The following is a 13436-nucleotide window of genomic DNA, read 5'->3' as shown; positions in this document are numbered from 1 at the left end:
TTCCGCTAGGAAGGTTCCTCGAAGGCGCAGGATAGCGGAACCTTCCTCGAAGCCGCAGGAGTATTTACGAGTATATATAGTACAGACAATAGTACTAGACACAATTAACAGTTAAATCAGTCGATAAAACAAAACAAAATAGCTTTCATTTTCAACTGTCCCCATCGATTACGATCGAGTATGAATATGACAAGCCGTTTCAAGTTATTCTTTGTCACAATTATCACACAATTCATCCAACTCTTCTCAAAATATTGTTACCCCTAGCTTTCTAGGCCTTCACCTTCTACTGTTGATGCTATCGACCAAGCTGAAGCACCAGCTTGAGTTGCAGTTGGTGTGGTAAAACTGCAACACAAAGAATGGACTGAACTTATGGTTACTTTTTGTTTGGCTTCGGCCATTGATATAGCTTTGGCATCCGTTCAAGTAAACTCACAACTTTCCACAGCTTTCCACTTGCTGTCTCTAACAATCTTGCTCGCTTTTGCTTCCTTTGTTGTTAGCAAATTCATCAAGTCCAAGTTCTTGGTGTCAACCCAAGTGCTAGAGAATTTTGGTGTATTCTTCACCATAACCGCGTTTTTCATGGCCATCACCATTCCATTTCCTCTTTACCTCAAATTCGCTAGTTGGGCAGTCTATACCATTTCTACCCTTGCCATTTTAATCTGCACTTGTTGTTAACTTACGGGTAATTTAATAAGTGTTTGTGTGTGTGAGAGAGAGAGAGCAAACTTCCAAAGATGTACAGTTGCATTTCTTTCTCTCTATTTTTTGGCTTTTTTGTTTCCTGCATTCTATGAGCAATAGTGAATTAAAACATGTCTCTACTACTCATAGTTACATACAGATAAACTGGCAAAGAGGATTCACCTAAAAGAAGAAGCTCATGTGTCTTGTGCAAAGTTTCGCATAAAGACTTTAAAGAAATATTCTTCCTTCTTGTTACTAGTAGTACCGTACTCTTTCACTTGCCCCCAAAGCCATTGTACTCTTTAAGTTGTGACAAGTACTAAAAAGTTGTTATTGTTTTATTTTATTCTAGGGGAAATATTACACCTGGATTTGAATTTTGCATACAGCACAAAAGGTCAAAAACAGATCACTTTTAAGCCTCTCATCATTATGCAACTACTTCCAAAAACAGTTCCTGCGACTGACTTATTAATCTAAATGATCACATGAATCCCATCAGCAAATGTGCAATTTAGTCTAAAATCAGACAAGCGCATATGCAGTAGTAACTGTAACTTTCTCGCATGTGCGCCAAAGTCATACCACTTCAGAACCAGGGCATAGCGAACAGCAATTTACTAGACAGAACCAGAAAAGAAAAAGTCTAATATAACCTGTAGATTTCCAAATTAATGTAACACTCATCATTTACATGTAAGCACATACCTTGTTGTTGGATTTTCTTGTCATCCTTTTTTTACTTGGACGCGCAATAGTGGAAGATAATTGAGATGTGTAAGAAGCAGGGAAATCTTTAAATCTTGTAGCAGTGCAATGTCTCAAATTAGGCTTCTCTGTCACTTCAATTGCCTTCTTTACCATTCCAATTCTTGAAACACTGTGGTGTGAATTCAAGTCACAGTTCTTTCCAATCATTTCCTTGTAATAAATCTTGCAATGCTGTGTGTAAAAATCTATGGCACAATAGATCAGGTCATAGATCAGGTCATCCATCTACAAGTAGATTAGATATTCTTGTTTCTGCAGAACCAGAGATCACCCATTGCAATCTTGATTCTAATTCCTGTACAGTTTCCCCTCTAGCTAAACAAAAAAGGGTCTCATTCAATAATAATAATAATCACGTTTTTTATTCAATTTTTGATCTTGTGCATTGTGATATCTGGTGTCCGTTGTCAATACTCAATACTACATTAAAGGGGCATAATTATTTTTCTCACCATTGTAGATGACCATAGTAGGTGCACTTTTGCGTTTATCTAATGAAAATGAAGTCAGATACAATATAATGGACAATTGAGTTTGCCATGACTTCATTCTTTGCTTGCAAATGTGTTGTGCACCAGCTCACTTGTGTTGACACCCAACAACAAAATGCAGTGATAGAGAGAAAGTATCAATACATTTAAATATGGCTCCAGCCCCTAGGTTTCAAGCCAACTTACCTTTTAAATTTTAGGGTGATTGTGTCTTGACCGCAGTTTATTTGATTGACGAAGTCCCTAGTCCTATTTTAGGTAATCCAACTCCCTATTGCATAAATCCCTTAATAATTACATTTACAAGTAATTTGTTATCTTTGCCATGCCTCAACCTTATCTAGGAATAGGACTAAATTTGAAACAAGATCTAGACCCTGCATCTTCATTGATTACCCTTTTGGGATTAAAGGTTACAAATTGTTTGATTTGCAGTCTTAGTCATGTTTCATTTTTAGGGATGTAGTCTTTCATAAGTTTGTATTTCCTTTTCATTCTTGGTCTTATAATTTGTCTAATGTTCCCTCATATACTGTCTTAGCACCTCCTTTGTTTCCTCCATTAAATTCTGTAGTTGTTGACTATCAACCTCCACCTGCTAGCATGATTCTGTACCAGCAAAAAATCCTGCTGCTAGTCCTCCTCTAGAGCAGCCTTCATATTCTATTGCTTCCATACCTCCTTTTTTATATTGCTTTTGTTATAAATTTTAGCAGTAAAATTTTTCTTTTGTTATAGAATCGAGAAATTTTATGTGATTTAGAAGTGGTTGGGTTGTTGCAAAAGTGATGAAAGTAGGTTGTTTGGTTGATGGGAAAGTGACGGATTTTTTTGGCTGTATATTTAGTTGGATTAAATTTGTTTATAGAAATTGATAAAAATTTCAACATCAATGACTCGTCAATCATTCTCCCCAAAATTTGTGTGAGTGACTAAAGAAGGGGTTGTTGATTTGTGAAGTGTGAAGATGATAGAGGTGGTGCTGAACGATCGGTTGGGGAAGAAGGTTCGTGTGAAGTGCAACGAGGATGACACCATATGTGACCTGAAGAAGCTTGTGGCGGCTCAGACTGGTACAAGGGCCGACAAGAGTAGGATCCAGAAGTGGTCCAACATCTACAAAGACCACATCACTCTCAAGGATTACGAGATTCACGATGGCATGGGCCTCGAGCTCTACTACAACTAAAGTTAATTTCACACTCTTCGTTTCCTCTACTTCTTCAAAAACTAAAACAAACTGTGCTGTCTTGTCTTCTTGTTTTGCCTCTTTGATAACTACTTGAAAGCCCAAGCTGCAGCATTGAAGAAATTGAAAATGAAGACACTGTTCCAACGATAACACCGAAAACGGTGTCGTCTAAGAAGAAAGCCAAATGCATGTCTTGATTAAAAGGAAACGATGTCGTTTCTTATAAGTGCAACGATGTCGTTTTTAACAACTTGTATATTAAACCTATAAGTGTTCATACGTGTGCATGTGGGAGAGGTGGCTATTAGCATCTTCTAGAAATATCTCAGATTGTGCAACTGATTCTTGATCTTTTCCGTTTCTGTTTTCTGCTAGTATATATTGTACAAATCATGATCATTTTGTAAGTTATGCAAGAGCACTCTCATCAGGTGTGCCAAATGCCAAATATTTGGCATTTAGCACACTAAACACCAAAAAACATCTCTCATGAGGTGTTCTAAATCTTAAAAAATTTGGCACACATGAACAGTACGGACAGATGTGCTATAATTTTAATGAATATTTTATTTTCTTCTCTCTCATTCCTCAGTCAGTTTCTTCCTCATTTTTTTCTCAAACACCGATCGGTTCTCTCATTCTCATCCCCTCATATTTTCTTCCTCACCATCAGTTCCCTTCCATGCCGTCGCCGACATCGATGCCGATGCCGAAGCCGACGCCAACGCTGACGCATCAATTCCACGCCGATCTCTCTCTAGCTATGGTTTTTTTTTTTTTTTTTTTTTTGTGTGTGCTGTGGTTTGATGTGTCATTTTTTATAGAACAGCTGATGAGAATGCTCTAACACAGTCTTCTTTCAATAGAGAAATTCTCTCTTATTGGGAAAATTTCTATATAACTGTTAATAAATTTCATTAAGTATGGCAGAAGCACAACTTCACAAGAAACACAAATTTATGTGAAAAACTCTTTCTTCTTGAAGGTAAAAATCATAAGACAAACTTTGAATAATTTTACTATATTAAATAGAGACTACAGCTATAATACTCCAAAAAAAAAAAAAAAAAAAAAGACTTCAAAGGTGGGGGTATTTAAGTAAATCTCTTTGTGGGTTCAATTTTATAATTAATATTGATGATGCACAAAAATCAGTAGGCTGAATGCTCCGGACTACGGTGATGGCTTAATGGCCTGAAAAAAAGAAAAAGAAAAAAACTATCAAGGGTGACCAGTGTGAACCAGCCAAAGACCCTCCAATAGTTAAGTCAATTTCCTCTCTAGAACACAAGGATGGTGAATTAGTGAGTAGTAGAACTTACCTTGGTTTATTTAGACTTGATCATTTTATAGAGACTTAGAGTGAGTCTATTTGTTCGGATCCACCATCATAATGGGGGATGTGTGAGTTAATGGAGAAAATGTAGCGAATTTCGAGGAATCCTCACTATATTCTAGAATGACAGATCGTGATATGATTGCATAGAGCTTGTAGAGAGCTCCTTTAAAATTGGCTAAGTGTTCTTTGGTCGTCCATACCCTTGCATGCCATGGACGACCATCCTAATTTGGACGATCACGATATTCATGGACAGATCCTATTCATGTTTGTGGTGCTTATGTCGAGCTTCCTTCTTTGTAAAACTTCTTTGGACATGATCTGGTCATGGACAACTACCATAGACGAACTAAATTTAATTTAGACCCCATCAAAAATTATTAAGAGAGTTTTTAGAAAATTAAGTTGAAACCATAATTATATATAAGCTAATTAAGTCAGCTTATAATTATAGATATTTTTTGAACTAAATTACTTAGAATATTCAAGTAGAAAAAAAAAAAAAAAAAGGTAAGAGTTTGAGAAATCTTATTTTTTGTCAAATTTAAACTTTATATGAAATTAAAATATTTTTATATAAGTATTTTTGGTCAATAATGACACTACCTAAATATACAATGAGTTTTATGATGTAGTTTTATGATGTAATCGAAGAATGGTTTAGATTTATATTTTCTTTTTTGGTACTTTGGACGCTAAAAGTAGCAGTTTCTATCTCGAAAATAATCTTTTCTATGCCCTTTATTATTTTTTTTTTTTGATGGGATTTTCTATGCCCTTTATTGCGTTAACTGCGATAGAAATTACAGATTACTATGTTTGTGTCAAGATTTGTTGTGCTTGGTGTCAAGTTTCTGCAAAGGCCTTTCTTCAAGAAATAGTACCGAAGTGATGGAGTAGGGGGGGTTGGGAATGCAAAAAAGGTCTAGTAGCTAGTCTAGGCCTGAAGTCTGACAGGCAGTGGTAGGCAGAATTTTAGTTTAAATGGGACAAAATTAAAAGATGATATTAAAAATAAAATTAATCTTAAAAATATCAACCAACAATAATAACAAAATAAATAATCATTTGTAAGCAAATATAAATATATTTCATATTATTAAAATAAATGAAAAAAAATTACCAATTCATAGCTACTAAAAAATTTATAAACTGATGGAGTAAGAATGTGATTAGTATTACTTAAAAAATATAATGAATAAATGTTAGAAATTATTTTTTGTGATTGGTGACATACCAATTTGTAAGATATAAATAGTAAAATTTGTAATACCTCTAATACCATTCAAAAATAAAATATTATAAAAAGTATCATAAATATTAAAAATAGTGTAAATAATGATATAAAATAAAAAATAATAAAATAGGTGCAAGTTGCAGTAGAACAAGACAAAAGCAATGGTTGGTGACTTTTAACCAAGTAAAAATCCTTTTTTTTTAATTTTTTTTCCTCCATATCAAAATGTAATTACTTTAGACTACTATTACTAAAAGAAATTTAAGAGAAGTCGGGGGCAAGTGCCCCCCCCCCCTCCCCCCCGGCCCCCCTCTGGCTCCGCCAGTGCTGACAGGTCATCAATTATTACATGTAAAAAAAAAAAGAGTTATGCCTTGTGGCACAACTTGTGCCGACACCAGCATAATTCGTAAAAAAAGAAAGAAAAAAAATGGTGCATTCGTAAGTGTCTGGTGCTTGATTTTTTATGATACAGTACTCGTTTGGAACACACGTCTATAGAATGCCGACACCAGCATAATTCGTAAAAGAAAAAAAAAAAATGGTGCATTCGTAAGTGTACAGGTGCTTTGATTTTTTATGATACAGTACTTGTTTGTCCCCATCTCAAGAGAATCAATGGTGGCGGGACAAAAAAAAAAAGGAGGAGGAACACACGTATAGAAGAAGATTGGTCCAAACAAAAATTTTCAGTTTTGGGTTTTGAGTGAGATAGAGTTTTGAGAAACGAATGATGTTTTTGAGTTGTGTTTTGAGTTATAAGTTTTGAGTTTTGAGATACTTCCCAAACACCCTCTAAGACACCCAAAAATGAAAATGGCTGTGCAATTTGTAATGCGAATTACTATTTTAGTTCTGCTGACATATGAATTAGCAGAAGCAGAAGCAGCAGCAGCACCTATGGCAAAACCCGATTGTAATAGTAGTTGTGGAAATCTTGAAATTCCATACCCGTTTGGAATCGGACCTCATTGCTACATGGACAAGTTGTTCGAAGTTGTTTGCAATGGAACTGGCAGCTCTGCTAAAGCCTTCTTAACTAGTATTAACAAGGAGGTGCTGCAAATCAATATTAGTAAACGTCCCTCTTGTCCTACGGTTCAGGTCCAAATGCCAATCATATATTCGAACAATTGTAGGAGCTCGGGAAGTGGTGCAGCTTTGAAGATTTCAGTAAGTCCCTTTAACTTCTCCTCCTATCATAACACATTCATTTCTGTTGGCTGCGACAACTTTGCAACAATAACCGGACTTGGTCCTGTGGTTTTTGGGTGCCAAACGCATTGCAATAAAAGCAAGATTGAGGAAAGAACTGGATGCTCCGGTTTCAACTGCTGCGAGTCAATCTATTTCCCTCCAAACCAGCAAGAATTTCACGTAGAATTCAGAAGTATCAATGAATCAAAAGCTAGAGAGGAAGAAGCGTGCAAGTATGCTTTCCTAGTGGACCAAAATTGGTTGAAGTCAAAGAAACCAGATCCCTCTCATGTGCAATATTGGGAAACCGTTCCCGTGGTGCTGGAATGGGCGATATCAAAGCGGACCACTAAGGGACGGAACATGTATGAATCACTCCATAAACGACGCCATGTCACGTGTTCTTCCACAGAATATTGCAGCGACAGCTTTACTTGCTTCTGTGCCAACGGAGACAATGGAAATCCTTACCTTCCCGGGGGATGTCAGGGTAAGTAAAACAAATTTTATATATTCCTTTGTTTTTTCTTCAAATTTTTTTAATAAAATATTATTTTAGTCTTTAGACTAAAATAAAATTTAAAAAAAAAATTTATTTTTCACCTCTAAACTTTAAGGAATTATTTTTTGTTCATAAACTATTGAAAAATTCATCTTTTATTTTTAAACTATTGAAAAAACTATTTACAAAATATAAAGATGAAAAAAAAAAGAAGTTTTTAAAATTTAAGAATAAAAAAAAATTATTTGGTAAAATTTAGAGACAAAAATAATATTTTATCCTTTTTCTTAATAGTAATCCATTTCACGCCCCCATAATAACTTGCCTAACTCATGGATCATTAAAAAAGCCTAACTTTGCTTTTGAAAAGACAATGCTTGGTATATTTTGTTGGAATGGTTACTAAAGAGTAATTATATTAAATAAAATCAAGTTTGGTTATGTCGAGAAGGGGGATAAAAGATAATCAACTGGTGGATGCTAAAAGATAGATGAAGTTTGGTTATAAATTTGGTTGTAGTCTAAGGCTACAACTTCTACTATAAAAAAACATAATATGACTACATATTTTAAAAATTTTAAATTACATATTATTTATGTTTTTAACACACATGTTAAGTTTTGTGTTAATCATATATTATTTACTATTCAATCTATAAACTTATTTTTTATAAATATTTTTAGACTAAAAAACTTGAAATTTAAACATTTGATTGATGATATAGCTATTGATCTTTGATTTTCTGAAAATTTGGTAAGCATGGAATCATGGTTGATATATAAAAAAAAAAAATGTAATTCAATAATGGATTTGCTACAATTCACATCCAATAAAAAAATATCAAGTGGAGTTGTAGCCTTTAGGTATAAAGTTTGTTGTCAAACTTTGTCCCAAAAGATACGGCCGAAAAACTGTGATCCATCTTTGAAATAGAGATTATCCATTTTACAGTAAAATTTTCTTTTAAAGAAATTTTGAACTATACATGATACAATGTTATTTTAAAGGAGAAAATATTATTTTGGTCCATGTATTTTGGGGTTATTGTCAATCTGATCCCAATATTTTTGTAGTAGTCAATTTGACCCCTCATATTTTCAACTTGCAGTAATTTGGTCCCAAGTTTCAACTGTCAACTCATTAACAAAAATTAACGGCAAATTAAATATAACATAAACCAAATCATCTGCTATTGAAATATAGAGACCAAATTAATAGTTACCAAAATATGTACTTGGTACTTTTGAAACCTTTGTTGCCTATATGAGTGAGCACCAAATTGTGCCCAAAATTTCAATGAATTTAATAATTTGTCCATCATCCTAGATATAAATGAATGCAAAGAATAATATGTATGTAAACACCAAAATGCACAAAAAGATTAATGAATTTATTAATTTGCGTGTTATCCTTTTCCTATCAGCTATAAATGAATGCGACTCCAAGAATGCAGAAGGCAGTTTCAGGTGCAACTTACGAAAATCTCCACTGATGATAGCCATTATAGGTATGTTCGTTTGCCCGTTAAATTTGAAAGATGTTAACTAATACTTTAAGATTATTGGTTTAGCAACTAATTTTAGAAATATTTTATGAAAATATGATTAATTAATTAATTTTGTTAATAATTTTCTATATTTTTCATAAAAATGAAGTCAAAATTTTCTTAAAATACTGTATTAACAATTATCCTATAAATAGGTTAACATAACCCAAAAATAATAACAAGATCTTTGATATGTTACTAAGATGTGCTATAGCCTATGGCACAAGATTCATGACATTTAAGCGGGACGGTACAACTGATTATTACTTTTAGTTTATTGGTTTTTCTTAACTCGTAAGATCTTGACAGACAGGGAATGACTTGATTGTACTTTTCGAGATAGTTAACGGAATAAAAAATAATCTTTTTTTAAAAGACTATATTTCATACACTTTTAGTTTACAAATTAAATGCACGTTTAGAAAATGAAGCACATAAAAAAGGAGGTAATGTGCAAAACAGCTATCCAAAAGAATTGTATATAGTTAGTTAGGCAACGTTTGAAACAATAAAGGAAAGTAGCATCTCGAGTTTTAGAAACTCGAGATCCATATTACAGAAAAGCCACATAGTTCTCGAGTCTTTAAGACTCGAGTTTCATGCGAAAAAAATTTCACCTATAGTGGCGTTTTTAAGCCTTTCAGTGACGTTTTAAATCCCTATAGCGGCGTTTTCCTGGAAAATTTTTTTTCGTAAGTACAGATTTATGGAGTCCTATAGTGGCGTTTTTAAGCCCTATAGTGACGTTTTATAGACCTATAGCGGCGTTTTTATTCAATTTATGAAAATCGACTCTTTAAAACTCGATTTTCAGCTTATTTTTTTTCCACTTTAAACTAATCCACTTACAAATCGAGATTTAAAAACTCGATTTTTATCTTGGAACTCGAGTTTTAGACACTCGAGATGCTAGTTTTCAAAATTGTTTTGAAACGTGACAATTAACTAAATTTTTTAATATTTATTGTTATTTAGAAAAAAATTTCCATAAAAAAGTCAATTAGCTTTAAATTCTATTCTCTTGGCAATCTATCACTAAAAGATACAGGCATACCGCATACCTCCTATAACTTGATAGTTTCAGACTGTTAGTTGAATTGCATTACTCATCACTTCTATATTTTTCCACGAAAATTACAAATCTATCTAGAAAAAATATATTTTCTCTTTAAAGTTGTACAATTCCTCATTTTAATTTAGATTTTTGAATCTATCAATTATTATATAGATTTTTATTGTACACCTTAGTACGTCATAAGAGAGGACAAGGGATGTTTACCAAATTGCTCAAATGCACCACCACACTCAAAACTAACTAAAATTGCATGCAAAATGAAGTAGCTGCACGGCACCACCAGTGATCCTTGACAGCCTCATCTTTTTCACTCATTGTTCATGAGAAAGGGGTCAAGAATTTCACTTATTGTTTTGATAATATCTGAAAACATAGCATATTGGTGGCGATTGGGGAAAGAGATGAATCTTAAAGAGTGTATCAAGAAAGGAAAAATTAGCAAATGCCCTAAGAACATTTTTTAGGGAAATGTTTTAGGGAAGTTTTTATTGGAAAAGAAAAAACATGGATGTTTTGACAGCTGTTTTTACTTTACATAAAAGTGGTATCAAAACATTCTTAAAATAGTTTATTAACAATTACTTTAATAATACCCGTTAATGTGACTCTATTACAAAAGATAAATTATTAGGTCCACTAGGAGGATTGTTAATATGGTCCTTCCTAATCTTCCAACCAAGAAAATGTCATTATTTATGCAAATATGACATCACGTGGTAATTTTTTTTATTTATTTATTATGCTGATTAGAAAATTCACTCGTACATTTGTATAAATGACATTATTTCATTAGTTGGGAGGATCACGTCAACAGTCCTTTTGGTGGATCTAATAATTTCTCATTAAAAAAGGGTTAAGGAAAGATTAAAGAGAAGATGGGAGGTATTAAATATTGGAAGAAAGTATAAAGGATAAATGAGTGAAGGACTTTGGTTAGTCCCAAGAAATAGTAATTGTTGATTTTAGTGATGAGCACTAGTATACAAATAATTTGTTTTTAGAAAATAATTTGATAAGAATTCATCAATTTAAGGCAGGACTGAGCTAGGGAAATGTTGAAAAGTTAGATAATCGACAACATATCCCAATCTCATAAGTCCCTTACTATGCCATTTAAAAAAAAAAGAAAAAAAAAAGCATTACATCATTGAACTGTTTCCTGAAAAATCAAGTACTTAACAGCAACTTTCTTTTTTTAAGAAATTAATTAGGAGGTAACACTAATTTAGGCTGTGCATATTGTGGGAACATATTAATGTAAAATAAAAAAAAGTTGGCAACTTTTAGTAGGAAAGATGTTTTCAAATCATCATAATTATGTTCAAATCTAGGCTGGGTTTGGATAGCATTACGGCGCATTTGGCATTTTTTTTGTGTGGGTCTCATGTACCGTTCACGGGATTTGCAAGTGCGGATTTCAACAAAATCAACTTTAAAATTGGGTCCCACGACACTATTTACACATTTAAAAATTATTTTGCTATAGTATTTTCAATTTTCAACAATAAACTGTATTTAAACAAACCCCTATTTATACTTATTCATATTTTTATATAGCCAAAATTTAGGCCGATGTTTCTAACCTTAAAAAAAAAAAAAAAATGATTGATGTGATATTTCTATTTTATTTGTTTGATGTATGCAGTTATTTGTCCAAGTTTTGGGCTATTGTTTCTACTCCTCATTATTTGGTGGTTATACAAATTGATAAAGAAAAGAAACGAAATCAAGCTCAAGCAAAAATTCTTCAAAAGGAATGGTGGTTTGTTATTACAACGACAATTATCTTCAAATGAAAACAACATTCAGAAGGCAAAATTATTCGATTCAGAGGAGTTGAAAAATGCAACTGATCATTTTAATGAAAATAGAATACTTGGTAAAGGTGGACAAGGTACAGTTTATAAAGGAATGTTAATTGATGGAAGAATTGTGGCAATTAAAAAGTGCAACACAGTGGATGAGGGAAATCTTGAACAATTCATTAATGAGAATATCATTCTTTCACAAATCAATCATAGAAATGTGGTTAAATTACTCGGGTGTTGTCTAGAGACGGAAGTTCCTTTGTTAGTTTATGAATTCATTCCCAACGGCACACTTTTTCAGTATCTCCACAAAGAAAATGAAGATTTTCCATTGTTAACATGGGATATGCGCTTAAGAATTGCCACAGAAATCGCAGGAGCTCTATCTTACTTACACTCAGCAACTTCACTACCCATTTACCATCGAGACATAAAATCTTCAAACATACTCCTTGATGAGAAATATAGAGCAAAAGTAGCAGACTTTGGCACTTCAAGATCAGTGGACATTGACCAAACTCATGTAACCACACTAATATATGGCACTTTTGGGTATTTGGATCCAGAATACTTTCAAACAAGTCAATTTACAGAAAATAGTGATGTTTATAGTTTTGGAGTAGTCCTTATTGAGCTTTTAACTGGAGAAAAACCAGTTTCTTTGATGAGATCACAAGAAGATCGGAATCTATCTACATATTTTGTTCATTCGTTAAAAGAGAAGCACCTCTTTGATATACTTGATGCTCAAGTAAGTAAGGTTTGTAATAAAGATGAAGTCGTAGCAATTGCTAACCTTGCAAAAAGATGTGTGCACTCGCAAGGAAAGAAACGACCTACAATGATGGAGATCATGATGGAATTAGAGGGAGTTCAAAAAGTTTCTCCTGTTCAACCAAATTTTGAAGAACTTGAATATGCTAGAAATGAAGAAATGCGGCCACAGAATGACATTTCAATTTCAACAAGTTCATGCTTAGAATTAAGTTCAGCTTCATCATCGAACGTCCTGCCACTTTTATCCATCTAATCAGATTGATTAAAAACTATGTACTTATTCATCTTTGTTTCATGTGGTAAACTGTTATCAAACCATATTCCTATTTTTAAACTCCTACTACTAGAGTTGCAGTAATGATATTATATCTATGTTTGGTTTTGTTTAGGTCTTTTTGGTAATGACATGGGAAGTATAATTTTAATTGTTAGCTTTTAAGATAATTTTAATAGTATAATTTTAGTGTTTAGAGGGTTTAGCAAACTTCTATTGTAAAGTGTTTTGAAACTATTTTACACAACTAGTAACCAAATTGATAAAAAGCTTTTTAGAAGTGAGAAATGACAAAAGATAGCATAACAGGATGTAAAGAGTTTTTAGCTCAAATGGCACCTCTTGGTTTTTTCTATAAAGACAGCTAAGGTTGAAATTCCTCATTCCTATTGTAAGTTGTAACTATCAAATTGTCAAAAGATGTTTTATATATTAGTACTTGAACCTAATTAATTCAATAATAATAAAAATTATTTATTGTTATTCTTATTATTTTGCTCTCACTCTCTCTCTTAAAAATTAGCGGTCAT

The 13436-nt window shown here is 32.9% G+C and overlaps 2 protein-coding genes across 2 annotated transcripts; both read left to right on the top strand.

Moving 5' to 3' along the window:
• The first annotated feature begins 2860 nt into the window (after positions 1 to 2860).
• On the top strand, positions 2861 to 3162 carry LOC115951175 (ubiquitin-like protein 5). Its single transcript, XM_031068356.1, has one exon. The coding sequence runs from the start codon at positions 2926 to 2928 to the stop codon at positions 3145 to 3147; it is 222 nt and encodes a 73-aa protein (XP_030924216.1). The 5' UTR covers positions 2861 to 2925; the 3' UTR covers positions 3148 to 3162.
• Positions 3163 to 6516: 3354 nt separating this feature from the next.
• On the top strand, positions 6517 to 12885 carry LOC115952103 (wall-associated receptor kinase-like 10). The gene is made up of 3 exons (XM_031069184.1): positions 6517 to 7413; positions 8850 to 8941; positions 11662 to 12885. The coding sequence occupies exons 1-3, from the start codon at positions 6537 to 6539 to the stop codon at positions 12883 to 12885; spliced, it is 2193 nt and encodes a 730-aa protein (XP_030925044.1). The 5' UTR covers positions 6517 to 6536.
• Positions 12886 to 13436: the final 551 nt, after the last annotated feature.

Source organism: Quercus lobata, chromosome 7 (assembly GCF_001633185.2).
Source record: "Quercus lobata isolate SW786 chromosome 7, ValleyOak3.0 Primary Assembly, whole genome shotgun sequence".
In the NCBI taxonomy this organism is placed as follows: Eukaryota; Viridiplantae; Streptophyta; class Magnoliopsida; order Fagales; family Fagaceae; genus Quercus; species Quercus lobata.
The sequence above is the reverse complement of the archived record's forward strand: the minus strand, read 5'-3'. Positions and strand labels throughout refer to the sequence as shown.